The 12,572-nt window shown below is 47.5% G+C and overlaps 2 protein-coding genes across 2 annotated transcripts; one reads left to right on the top strand and one right to left on the bottom strand.

Annotated features, from left to right (window-relative positions):
- The first annotated feature begins 1,441 nt into the window (after nucleotides 1-1,441).
- Nucleotides 1,442-3,812, top strand: ccn1 (cellular communication network factor 1). The gene is made up of 5 exons (XM_061296837.1): nucleotides 1,442-1,652; nucleotides 1,750-1,969; nucleotides 2,081-2,431; nucleotides 2,514-2,722; nucleotides 2,801-3,812. The coding sequence occupies exons 1-5, from the start codon at nucleotides 1,602-1,604 to the stop codon at nucleotides 3,101-3,103; spliced, it is 1,134 nt and encodes a 377-aa protein (XP_061152821.1). The 5' UTR covers nucleotides 1,442-1,601; the 3' UTR covers nucleotides 3,104-3,812.
- Nucleotides 3,813-5,711: 1,899 nt separating this feature from the next.
- Nucleotides 5,712-12,427, bottom strand: znhit6 (zinc finger HIT-type containing 6). Its single transcript, XM_061296835.1, has 10 exons — nucleotides 12,223-12,427; nucleotides 11,926-11,991; nucleotides 10,634-10,740; nucleotides 10,456-10,547; nucleotides 10,013-10,116; nucleotides 8,938-9,006; nucleotides 8,771-8,851; nucleotides 8,611-8,691; nucleotides 7,805-7,929; nucleotides 5,712-6,146 (listed from the first exon to the last, which is right to left on the bottom strand). Exons 1-10 carry the CDS (start codon nucleotides 12,393-12,395, stop codon nucleotides 5,809-5,811), a joined length of 1,236 nt encoding a protein of 411 aa, XP_061152819.1. The 5' UTR covers nucleotides 12,396-12,427; the 3' UTR covers nucleotides 5,712-5,808.
- Between the last annotated feature and the right edge of the window lie 145 nt (nucleotides 12,428-12,572).

Below are 12,572 nucleotides of genomic sequence, written 5' to 3'. Positions count from 1 at the left end.
GGCACCAAAATCATGCAAGTTATGTGTGTGTCACAGAATAGGAAATGTTTCTGGTCTTCCTCACTTGACATGGACTCGATTTAGAGCTCAGATATTCCATCATGACGCAATGCACAAAGCACATGCTAAGTCAGACTGTGCGCGAACAGAGAATGCTATTTATTATACAGCCCAGGGACGGATGCTCATTGGTGTCGAACTCTGCACAAGGAACCACCCACGAGCATGTGCAAACACTGACACCTCCCTCCGTCCCTCCCAGCCCGACCGGATCGTCTCCTCACACACGCACGCTGGCACGCACGCGCCCGCGCACCCGCGCGCGCGCGCATCTCCAGTCCAAGTACTTGCGGCACCACACCGTTTGCCAATCTGTTTGTCACAATCAAACAAAAAGGATGCCAAATGATCATCCTCTTAAATGTCCCCATCTAGTGTCCGGAAGACAGACAGACAGACAGACAGAGACGTGCGCCTACAACGACACAAGTCCAGTCACCGTTTCCAAAATGATCGCACTCAGCACCATACAGCAATTCGTGTTTCCATCCAATTGAATGATGCTTATGAAATGAGTTGGAATCCAAATCCGATTGTTGCGGAAAATCGGAGCGCATTCTTTTTCTCTCCCTCAGAAATGTGACAGACAGACAGATGGGGTGAAAAGTGATCAAGTTGCTCCGAGCAACGAATGCTCGGCAATTTCCCTCCACAAAGAGCATATTTAAGCAGCGGCCGGGAATGCACCGTGGGCTCTGCCTGCCTGTCTGCCTGCCTGCCTGCCTGCCTGCCTGCCTGCCTGCCTGCCTGTCGGCCAAAAGAAGGGGAGAATATGCTCCTATTGGAGGCAAGTGCCATACCAAATATGGTAAGAGAGTTACGTCTGCGTTGTGTTGGATGCGGCGCTGCATCTGGAAGCGCTTAAGTCGGCAGTCGGCACCGGAGAGACACAAATAGATTGGGAAACGTATTGCACGCCACTGCTTTTGTCAACACGAACGGACGGAAACGTTGAGCAAACAATAGTACTACTTGTCCAAATGACGTCAGAACAAGGAGGACAATGATGACTTGTGATGAACGTCAATAACATTGATTGGTGTTGATAGGGGATAGGAGAGAGCAAGCGAAACCCAAACATTTTCGCAAACTTTCACCAAATGACCAAACTATCACGTCTAAAGGTTGCTTTGGATCAAAACAATATGGAAACAAGAAGAAGGGAAAATATGAGAGGGAAAAGTTCCTTCTTATGGGCAAGACCGGGTGGGGGGGAAGCCATTTGAGAGTGAGAGAAAGAGGAAAAAAAGAAAAGCCCACGCTTTAGACAGGGCGGAGCTTGGGTCTTGGATGGAAAAAGGCCGAGAAACATTCCTGGCATACTTTGGGAACAGTTCAGCAGGCAGCCCGGGGACGACGTCAGCTTCCCGTAGAGTATATAAGGCGGGAGGGAGGACGCCCTGAGCCCAGCAGACTACACTGAGAGCTTGACTAAGACCAGCTTGGAGCTCCAGAGAGAAGAAGCCGACACAACAAAGACAGCAAGAGGGAATACTTCACGTCCACGCATTTTGGTCAAAGGATTCCTGTTTGCTCCAAAGATGACCATGATCCTTTTTGTAGCCGTTACCATTCTGGGGAGCATCGACTTGGTGAGTGCCTCGTGTTCATTTCACCTCATTTCGTTTGGAGTGAGCACTATTTTCCAAGGGGAGATTGTAAGCCACGGTCTTCTTTTGCTATGTCCAGGTCTTCTCCTCTTGCTCATCCGTTTGCGAGTGTCCACTGGAGATGCCCAAGTGCGCAGCGGGCGTCAGCGTGATCCTGGACGGTTGCGCTTGCTGCAAACTTTGCGCCAGGCAGCTGAATGAGGATTGCAGCCTCACCGAGCCCTGCGACCACACCAAAGGGCTGGAGTGTAACTTTGGGGCCACCTTTGCCGCCGCTACCACTCGTGGCATCTGCCGAGGTATGGAGCAAACACGGGGCCGGCCGGACGGATCCGCTCCGAGCACCGCGGCAACCTCAAAGCGCAAGCCGGCCAAGAGTGACATTCCTCTTTTTCTTGTCTCCCTTGCAGCCAAGTTAGAGGGCAGACCTTGCGAGTACAACAGCAGGATCTACCAAAACGGAGAAAGCTTCCAGCCCAACTGTAAACACCAGTGCACGTGCATCGACGGTGCCGTGGGCTGCGTCCCGCTGTGCCCTCAAGAGCTCTCTTTGCCCAATCTGGGCTGCGCCAACCCAAGGCTGGTCAAGGTGGCAGGCCAGTGCTGCGAAGAGTGGCTGTGCGGCCACGGCGGCAAGGACGCAGCAGACATTTTGGAGAAGATCTTTGGCAAGGACAAGACGGCCGATGAACTGGAAAGAGACCTCACCAAGAGAAACGAGCTGATTGCGATGGTCAAGGGGGGACTCAAGTCGCTAGCCGGTAAGAACAGGAGCTCTCGACGGAACGTCCCAGTCCAGTCGAGCTTGCCGCTAACGTGACGTTTGCTGTTCTTCCGAAACAGCCTACAGGCCGCAAGCTGAGATTCAGATGTTTGGCAGGCAGAAGTGCATCATCCAAACCACACCCTGGTCTCAGTGCTCAAAGAGCTGCGGAACAGGCATCTCCACCAGAGTCACCAACAACAACGACGACGGCGAGTGCAAGCTGGTCAAGGAGACTCGGATCTGTGAAGTGCGACCGTGCACCCAGTCACCTTACTCCAGTCTCAAGGTAAGCTTGAGCCACCTCCGACCGCAGACCGCCTCAGCGCCTCCCGGCTGACGCCCTGCTCTGTTCATTCATTTGCAGAAAGGAAAGAAATGCAGCAGAACCAAAAAGTCCAGCCAGCCAGTGAAGTTCACCTACGCCGGCTGCTCCAGCTTGAAGAAGTACCGACCCAAGTACTGCGGAGCGTGCGTGGACGGTCGCTGCTGCAGCCCTCACGACACCAGAACCATCCGGGTCAAGTTCCGCTGCGAGGACGGCGAGACCTTCAACAAGAACATCATGATGATCGAGTCTTGCAAGTGCACCTACGACTGCCCGCGTGCAAACGAAGCCTCCTACCCTTTCTACCGCCTCTCCAATGATATCCACAAGTTCAAAGACTGATTGGTGAAGACTTTGCTTGCTCGAGCCCCAAGTCCAGATGAATGCAGGCAGGGCAGGGCAGGGCAGGGCAGGGCAGGGCAGGGCAGGGCAGGCCAGGGCAGGCCAGGCCAGGCCAGGCCAGGGCAGGCCAGGCCAGGCCAGGCCAGGCCAGGGGTGGCACCAATCTACTAGCTTCTTGTTGTAACTAAATTCCCAAGGAATTGTGGGCTTACATGAGGAGGACTTTTGGAAGTGCACTGTTTGCTGTGACTACATCAGCACTCTAACAATCGCTTCATTTTAAGGGAGCATCCATGCTGGCTTCGTTATGGAGCAAAATGTAATTAACATTTGTACATTCGTGTTATTTGCTGATATCATTTCACTGTGTGTATATTTTGATCTGTAACATCTGACATGGCCAAGACTGTAGACCGACCGGTGCGGTGCAAACATCCATTTGCGTACCGTCCCACAGTGTGACCTCTTACCTTATCGAGTGTGCGGTCGGTTGCATGACTTCCTGGCGTGGGCATTATCGTTCATGTTTTGTGGCAGCTAGTGAATGAAAAGAGACAAAACGAAACATGTCAAAGGATGGATGGATGAATGGTTTTAATAATATTATTTATGGCTACTTTATTTGGATATTACGTCATACTGGAATACATTGTAAAAATGATTTAATTTTATATGCTACAAATAAAATGAATTTATTTATGGAATATGACACCGTGTCATTTTGCTGCCTTCAGACCACAACGCACAGTATTTTCCAATGAAACGGCTGCTGTTAGATCAATTGGCAGATCCCACAAATTCTCAGACACTGAGTAGGGCCCGTCCGTGTCTTATATAACAACACTCGCATGCTGACTTTCTATTGCTTCGGAATGCTATTCTGAAGCAAGTTCTTTTTTTCATCTGGGCAAGACTGCGAGAAGGCCTTAGGTCCAAAGTTGTCATAAATACAGTCGTATAGAAGAGCCCAGTCTTAAAGGCTGCTCTCAATACAATTGATGTCATTATATAATGACATCACTTGAATTCATTGGCTATGTCCCTTCTTGCCAAGTATAGTGCAAGGGCTCCCGTAGTTGCGGTCAAAACGTTTCGGAGCTACCGTAAGAGCATGTTGCCGCTGTGGCGGCAGAAGCAGCAGCAGCAGCCCTTCCATTCTTTAATATCAGCTTGGTACTTTGATGGCCCTCATTAAGTAAGGAAGGGAAGCAACAACAACAACCAAAAAGTCATTGCTGCTGTTTTGGCCTGGCTGGCACCTGGTGCTAGATAGCTGCAGTGGGCGAGTGAGAGCCATGGCTTTGGCTTTTCTTTTCTTTTTTGATCCAGGTATTGGGAGTAGCTCAGGAATGCAGTAGTGGCTCAGACATCCTGATGGGCTTCAGATGTTGCAAAGTAACGCGCAGCAGCAGCAGCAGCAGCAGAATGTTCACTTTTGCCAGGATGGGCTAAATATATAGTCTGTCCCTTGTACTCACTTGGCATCTAATTGCAAAGTCTAAAAGGCGTAGTGGATGTGATTGGGGGAACTTCTCAATGGAGCGGGGCGGGATAGATACGTATATCGTCTCGGAGGGAGCCGCACGCTGCACAGGCAGGATGTGGCCACTTGAAAGTTGACTTAATCACAGAGATGTGTGCCTTCCCTCCCCTGCAGCGCTCAATTCATTTCCAGTCAAAACAGAGTCAGGATCTTGTTTTTGCTCTTTGAATCCTTCATGCTGCTTCCTTCCCCGCAGCACATTTTCATCAGAGCCCTTTGGAAAGTTGTCATTGGTCTTGTTAACACAATACACCTCGCTGGGTTATGTAATCCTTTTCAATGTTATATCATCCGTAACATTCCTTCAGCTAGAAGGGCAGCAGGGAGGGCTGGCTGACCTTTTTCACATTCAAATTGCACGCAAGATAACTTGATCGAAACAACCTCGGCTGCTCAACCGCGCAAAACGTTTCATTTTGCTCATCCGCACAGAAAAAGACAAAAACCTTTTCACAGGCAGGCAGACAGACGCCTCTGACTCTGACCAATGAAATCAGCCCATCATTGACCTCCTGAGTTCAAAGTGTTGACATGAGAAATGCATTCAAATTTCATGGGCCGTTATGTCATGTGAGGTTAAAGCAGGATGAAGAATACAATGACATGACAGCATGCAACCACAAACTTGGGGGGGGCCGGCCGATCGCTATTCATTCTTAACCCGAACTTCAGGGCAGAAAGGGAGCATGCATTTCTTTGGAGTGCAAGTCACAATCAAAAGCCCCACCTGCTGGTCGGAAAGGAAACATGCATTATGTCAACTTGCTAGACAATCGAAAATATGCAATCTATCATCAGTTGTTGTGGATCTGCCATTGGAAGCCCAGTGGCATTTTGGTTTCGCTCACGTGGAGATTGCGCAAATTGGGGAGGATTTCAAATAGGGAGGGATCAAGCAGACTCCAAACTTGAGAGCCAACTTTCAATGTTGTCCGGACGGACGGACGGACGGACGGCATCATTCTTTCAGAAGTAGCAGTTGGAGGTGAAAAGGGATGCGCTCAGATGTGGGCCTGGAAAATGCGTCATCCGTGCAAAGTGTGCAAACAAACCACTGAGATGATACTTTGTTTACCGTGACAATTGTTTATTCCTTAGTATAAAAAAAATAAAAAATACTTTGCACAGCCTTATACTTACTAGCCTTGATTTTCAGTGATTTTCAAACTAAAGTGTCGTCAGTCTCTGTAGTGGCCCCGGCAGTCCCACTCTTGTCAACAGTTGCTGCATCTTCCTTAATACAATGATGTCCGTCTTTGCTTTTGGCATCCTCATCACAGGTCTTAATAATCATGGTGGCAATCTTTTCCTCCGTCTCCCCTTCATCCTCACTATCGGCAATCTCCCCTTCTTCTAATTCTTCGTCCCTCAATTCTCTTTTGAGTCTTTTCTCTCGCGGCGACAGCGATTCTGGGCTGGGCTGTGGTGTTGCTGTGAGGGTGGCCAGAGGGCAAGATAGGGTGAGGTCGTCGCTGGCGTGCTCAGCGTTGCCCGGCGCAGCTGAAACAATTTGGATAGAGATCAAAATCAGAGACTTTGGCTGAAATGGAACATGAGCTGAAATGCAGCTAGGATTTAGTGCGAGGATTTTGCTCCTATGTAGTAAACATTGCAAATGAGAGCTAGGGACCAGGGAGGGAGAGCTAAGCTTTGGCCCCTGCTCACAATAGGGCCACATGCCAAGCTACCAGTTATGTCACCAGACGGTGTGGACGTGACAAAGGAAGACTGGCATGTCAAATAAAACAGCTTTGTTTCAACATTTAGTGGAAGCAAATGATTCACATACCTACATTTGATTGGACATTCCATTCAAAATAAGATAGCACCCTTACGGAGGCGGCTTAGAGCAAATTTGGCAAACATTCTTGGCGTTTGCCTCGCCCGTTGACATAAGTAATTCTACTGCATTGATATCTCGGCCTTAGACAAAATCACTTTGTGTAATGGAGTGATAAAAGATCCATTGCGAGACAAAAACTAAATTGTGTCGGGGCCTGTCAATGTTTTCAATGGTCAATAAGTTGACCATCAAATACGAGCAAGTGCCTGGAATAAAACACAGCCAGACCAAAAGACTTGACATCAAGGTTACAGTCTGCCTTTCACTCCAAGTCAGCACCCCGCGACACAACACGGAAATGTTTGAAGAAATAGATGTACTCTATTGTTGGGGTGCCGAGATGGCCACAGGCTTGTGCATACAATCCAGGAACTTCATGCCCCTCCGCCCGCAGAAGCGCAAGAAAATGGATGGATGGATGGATGGATGGAAGGAGGGAAGAATGGAAAGCTTATTTGGCACGTCACCATTGGAATTTCTTTTGAGAACGACATCTTTTCCCAGAAACTATTCCAAGAAATGACCGTGTCATTGCTATTGGAGCATCATTCAAATGGGCTACATCCTTTCTAAGAGCAATTGAATATCCGTCCGTCCATTATCTCAAAAGCGCTCATGGTGGCCAAGGGCGCGAGTGCGCTGGCACGTATCCCAGCTAAGTCCTCAGGGCACGCGGTGGTTAGAATAGGCCTCTTTGGAGCCTCCAAAACTTAACCTTGCTGCATGTCATGCTATCTGATAGCTTGTTATCACTTTGCCTCAAGCTTCCCGCGCGCGTCATTATCGGGATCTTTCTTTGACCGACATGACATCAAAACAGTGAGACGGACGGCGGCGAGGCCTTATCATAGGAAAACATACCCGAATAAACAAATGGGTCATTCATCCGGAATGGACCTGACAGAGTCATGACATGAGAAAAGCCAAGTGTGCTGCTTTATTAGCACCAAAGCCTCATGTGTCTGAATCATGAGAGGAGCCGGAAGACAGGGAGCGTACGTACAGGTGGCTCCTACGATGTCATTTCTCATCACATGAGGTCATTTGAGAACACTAAGCCCTATTTGATCCTCTCTCTGGCTTCAAGTGTGATGTAGTGCAGACCACCCGATTGCATTTTGTCAGGGGCTGTTTACAGTCCCCGTTGCGGAGAAACCATGATCTGATCCCGTTGGAATCTAGCTCATCTCCACCTAGCAAGTAGAAGTGTCGACAGAGAAACCTAACGATGCAAAGCATCGGGCAGAAATGCTCACGCGTTCAAGCTTTTGGACGACGGGAACGAGGAGCTATTTGTCATGCATTTGTCATTTACCTGGTTCTTCCACCGCAAAGTCCTTCCAATGATCGCTCAGTACCACGTGGAGTAAAGGATACTCGATGAGTATTTTGTAGCGCAGGTTGTCTCGAAGGCTCTTCTGTAAATCCAGTTGATGGTACCTAGTCCAGAGAAAATGTGCATGATCAACACAGGCAGGTTCCTTGCCAACCACTGTCCTTGTGTTCAATTCTGGCGCAGTGACAATTTTGTCAGAAGTGGGCTTCGGCAAAAATCAAAGCCATGTGGAAAAGCTGCCGTGGCCTTGGAGGATTTGCTTGTTAGGGACCACATGACTCGAGTTTTGCCTCAAAGTCGTCCTGTCAAGTATTAGGGATGCTCAACGATTACCAAATTGTCCAAACGGGTTTGCTTTTACGCCTTTCAAAAACCCTTTGCTGGGCTGCCGTGACCAAAAGACTGTAGTGCACCGCAACTGGCAAACGTTGGAGCGCTATTGTTTATGTTGCCAAAAGCACAAGGACTGCAAAGCGCCTCCTGAGTCAACAAGTCAATCAATGCACACTTCCAGAATGGGACTTTGCCCTGCAATGTAGACAGCTGGGTGGTAGCCAAAGTCGTGAACCTGAGCTGGAGCCGGAGCCAGAGCCGGAGCCGCTGTGCGAGGCAGATAAGTCCAGACGAGACCTAGTAGTTGGACTGGCCTCTACACACAGTTGGGCTCCTCTCCAGAGGGGTTGGTTTCTATTCCACTTTCGAATTGCCCAGAGTGAACTGCTCCCAGCTCCATCATGTTCCAATTGGAAAGAAGTGGCGCTTTTCTCCAATCACTCATCGCTCACCTGACGGAGTTTGCTTTGCGTCCTTCTTCCTTCATGAAAACGCCGACATCCTCTATTGGGGTACATACATAGCGCTTCAACCTGAAATAGATTTGTTTTTTCATATTAGCACAGTGTCAACGCTAAGCTGCACACTTGGAATCCCGATAAAAAGGCTTACTTCTGGCGTATTATAGGGTCTGACTCTGTCGGGTGGATATAAGGCATCAAGATCTGTTCCAGTCTTAGCGTGTCACGCACCCTGAAATGAAATTTCATTTGTCCATCAAGAGATGAATGACGTTGTAGATGAAGTTCACAGAAGTTCCATTTTGCCTTGAGGCTTACCTTTCCTGGCTGAATTCTGTCCCACTCTGAGGGAACACGAGCTTCAAGTGCCACAGAAACATTTTTTCCCTAAATGGAACAAATTCAAATCATCTTTAGTCCGTCCGCTATGTTAAAATAGTGGCCTGAATGAGATGTATGGCGAATATTGGTCGAATCTTTCGGATCCATAATACGCTAAGAAATGTGAATTTGCTGCACGTAGCTCTAGAGACTTTTATTTCGACACGTTTTGGTCTCGTCGGGGCAAATGAAATGGCAGCTAACGGTTAGACATGAATAAACGAGTCTTGGGGGGGGGGGGGGGGAATTCCCTCCACAACGGTGGGAAAGGAATTTAGGAGCCTGTTGGCATAGTTTACTGCGTCAGTGTGTATTTGCATATACGTGTGGAAGCCTTGATGCGTTTCTACATGCAAGAAATGTGGGTGGGGCACCAGGTGTGATAGCATTGTTACAGCAAATGGAAACTATGCAACTGGGAAAAACGGGGGCTTTAGTCATTTCAGGCTAGCCTGTGAAAAATTCCCGGATCACCATGAATTAATTACCTGCCATGGATAGAATTTAAAGTATATTTCAAAAGATAAATACGGAGTGCGCTGTTGATCAGGATGCACTGGCAATTATTTATGTGGGCAAAAAAACAAAAACAAAACTGAAAGCTCCTGTGTGTTAGATTATGAGTTGTTCATTGAAACAATGACAATGTGTTAAATGTTATGCTGATGTCACTCTTTTCAAGTGAACTGGTTCTCGAACTCTGCTGCTTATTTTGTTTGATATAATAGGTGATGGCTCTTTGTCCGTTTCCGGTATGCGTCAAGACTGCCTTTAATCAACTGGCTGAGTCACTGATACTTTTGCTCTCACCCCCATGCACAGAGCACTTTATGAAAAGCCCTTTGTGCACAACTGACAAACAGGTGTTACATTCCTTCTCACTGACATTTGTGATTTCCCAATCAAGATTTTCTTCCGATAGGATTTGGACTTTTTTCCCAAAGGCCGTGCACTTGTGTGTCATATTCTCCCGTATGAAAAGAATGGCGTCCTTATCAGATCACCCTCTTACCTTGAATTGAAGATGCTGGAGTTTTCCTTACTCTTGGTGAAGGTTCTGGGAAGGCTTCTCAAAGCGATGTTCATCTTCCGGGCATTTACTAAGAGATTTTTCACCTGAACAACAAAGGAAAATGAAGGGAGGGAGGGAGGGAGGGAGGGAGGGAGGGAGGGAGGGAGGGAGGGAGGGAGGGAGGGATCCAGCCAGCCAGCCAGCCAGCGAGGACCATCCATCCATCCATCCATCCATCCATCCATCCATCCATCCATCCATCCATCCATCCATCCAGCCTTCTTGGACAAATGTGTCCAAATAGCAAACATCTATTCTGCATCACTAAAGGTGACTGTGTTTCAGTGTTAATCCCTGCTTTCACTCCATATTTACCTTTGAAGCATCTAAACTACACGACACGACTTGCAATGCAACTCAATAGAAGAGCAAATTGGGCTTACTCTGTTGGGAGTGTAACGGACATGGGCACGAATGAGATTGTCTCTCTGGGCGCCACCAGCAAATCTTCCTGTATCCTCGAGAAACCGGTAATCTAGGGAGAGAACAGACAAGGAGCACTTCTTACACCCAAACAGAAAAAGCATCTTGTATGAATGTTGGAAATGAGGCCATGCTTACCACTGAGTAGAGTCATTTCATCAAATTGAGAGAGTTTCAGGAAGGCGCTTTTGTTTCGAACACCGCTGCATGGAGATTCTTCCTTGTGTTTCTTCACACAGAGCAAACTTCAAGACAGAGAGAAGGAAGGAAGCAAAGAAAATCTCAGGTGAAATGGCTCAACCAGCTTGAAAACCCCCAAAGACAGTTGGCAGATGTGCCGTTGTGTCGCTTTGGAATAGATGACATTGCTTACGCAACAAAAAGGATGATTGTTCAAATGTAAAGGAATTTGGTAACCCCGAAAAAAAAGAGAAAATCTTCACAGATGAGAGACAGGTATTTGGCTACAGATAGAATAACAGTGAATTGAAAAAAACAACTAAGCAATAGGAATGCTGACGGATGCCTTCAACTCCAGGCCTTTATGAAAGACGCTTACGGACAACCTCTGGTGCCCAACAATTTCAGGCATGACTTTCAATATGCCAGCAGATTCTTGAGGATTAGGCGATAAAAGGTTTCAACATCTACACGAGTCAAGGACTAGAGCAACGATTGCTGCCACTAGCAGAAGCATGTTATTGGAGGCCTCGAACCAAAACAGATAGAAGCAACAAATACATGACTCTCTGCCAGTCCAGTCAAAAATATTCTGCTAAAATAAGATTGAACGATGGTGCGTGCGTATTACACAATCAAGCTATGTCCCTTTACTTGGCTTTCTTGCTTGAAATGGGGGACAAAAGGACAAAGAGTAACACACTTTTGAGTGAATACTGATTGACTTACTACATCGAAGCCATATCCAGATGAACTGCTGCATATTTGCAAATGTGATGGGACTCGAGCCTCCATTATTCAGTGGAAAAACTCATCTACCGAAAGGCTGTTGGGATCCTGAACTCTCTCCCCCTTCCCTCGGCTGTGTAGCGTCCTGTACTTTTGCGCTCTATTCTGACACACTAGCTCCATTTTTGCTGCTCCTCTTATTTGTCATGTTATTTCTTTATTTATTATTTATCATCACTCTTATTTATTCATTGTTTGTGCCGTCTTGTTTTGACCTTTTGTGTTGTTTACTTGCATGTACGTATATTGTGTACTGTCCTGTCACACGTCATTTCGATCTCTTTGTGTGTCTTGACATGTGAACAAATTGACAATAAAGCAGACTTTGACTTTTTTCTCTTCAACCAACTCTGTTCACCCATTGACTTTGCATTACGTAGTCCAGAATAAAGACTACTATTCTTCATTCCATGTCTTTGAAAGGCCATCATGACAGTTGGCTTGGCCGTCGGTGTTCCTACCTGCATGAACGTGTGAGACAGGCAGGGCACTTGTACTTGGCCTCCCCAAAGCCACACACACCACAACTGCGAAAAGAAAAGATGAATTCGATCATTCCTGCACGAGGGGGGCAAAAGACGAGGAAGGAAGAAGCAGCAGCAAACGTGCAAACGACGCCGATTTCACAACGTTAAACGTGTTCATTTACGAAGCCATACCTTGATCTCGATGCGATGTTATTGGCATTTGCTCCTTGCTTTTAAAAGCATGACAGCAGCACGAGAACACACAAGTTGGTTTGCATTGCACACACTTACTTGGACAGTGAAATCTTTCTTTTGGTCCCCCTCGCCTCCTCGTCAGGACTTTGACTGCCCGTTGGCCTCTCCTCAAATGACATCATGCGTATTGATGGAGTAAGCCTACTAAACATTACGAGTAAGTCACGTTGGCAAACGATGTCAACAAAACTTCTTCCGCCTGCGACCATGCAAGCGTGCGGCTACTTGTTGACTAGATCCGGTTTATACACGCTCTTTAGCGCCTCCCAGTGTCAAGGCGTGTGTATGGCGTCCCGAGAGTCATCAAACCAGCGTTGTGTTTATTTACGTATCACAAAATGCGGAAATGTTGGCCTTCCGGTGTAATGTTTGTACAGAAAATAAAA

Source organism: Syngnathus typhle, linkage group LG14, assembly GCF_033458585.1.
Source record: "Syngnathus typhle isolate RoL2023-S1 ecotype Sweden linkage group LG14, RoL_Styp_1.0, whole genome shotgun sequence".
NCBI classification, from domain to species: Eukaryota; Metazoa; Chordata; class Actinopteri; order Syngnathiformes; family Syngnathidae; genus Syngnathus; species Syngnathus typhle.
The sequence above is the reverse complement of the archived record's forward strand: the minus strand, read 5'-3'. Positions and strand labels throughout refer to the sequence as shown.

Excerpts from the sequence above, each read along its gene's own strand:
- ccn1 (XM_061296837.1), top strand. The coding sequence starts at position 1,602 with ATGACCATGATCCTTTTTGTAGCCGTTACCATTCTGGGGAGCATCGAC. Across the intron at positions 1,653-1,749 it reads TTCTGGGGAGCATCGACTTG|GTCTTCTCCTCTTGCTCATC; the intron begins GTGAGTGCCTCG and ends TGCTATGTCCAG. Across the intron at positions 1,970-2,080 it reads CACTCGTGGCATCTGCCGAG|CCAAGTTAGAGGGCAGACCT; the intron begins GTATGGAGCAAA and ends TCTCCCTTGCAG.
- znhit6 (XM_061296835.1), bottom strand. The coding sequence starts at position 12,395 with ATGGTCGCAGGCGGAAGAAGTTTTGTTGACATCGTTTGCCAACGTGAC. Across the intron at positions 10,548-10,633 it reads TGAAATGACTCTACTCAGTG|ATTACCGGTTTCTCGAGGAT; the intron begins GTAAGCATGGCC and ends TTCTCTCCCTAG. Across the intron at positions 9,007-10,012 it reads TCCAGCATCTTCAATTCAAG|GGAAAAAATGTTTCTGTGGC; the intron begins GTAAGAGGGTGA and ends TGTTCCATTTAG.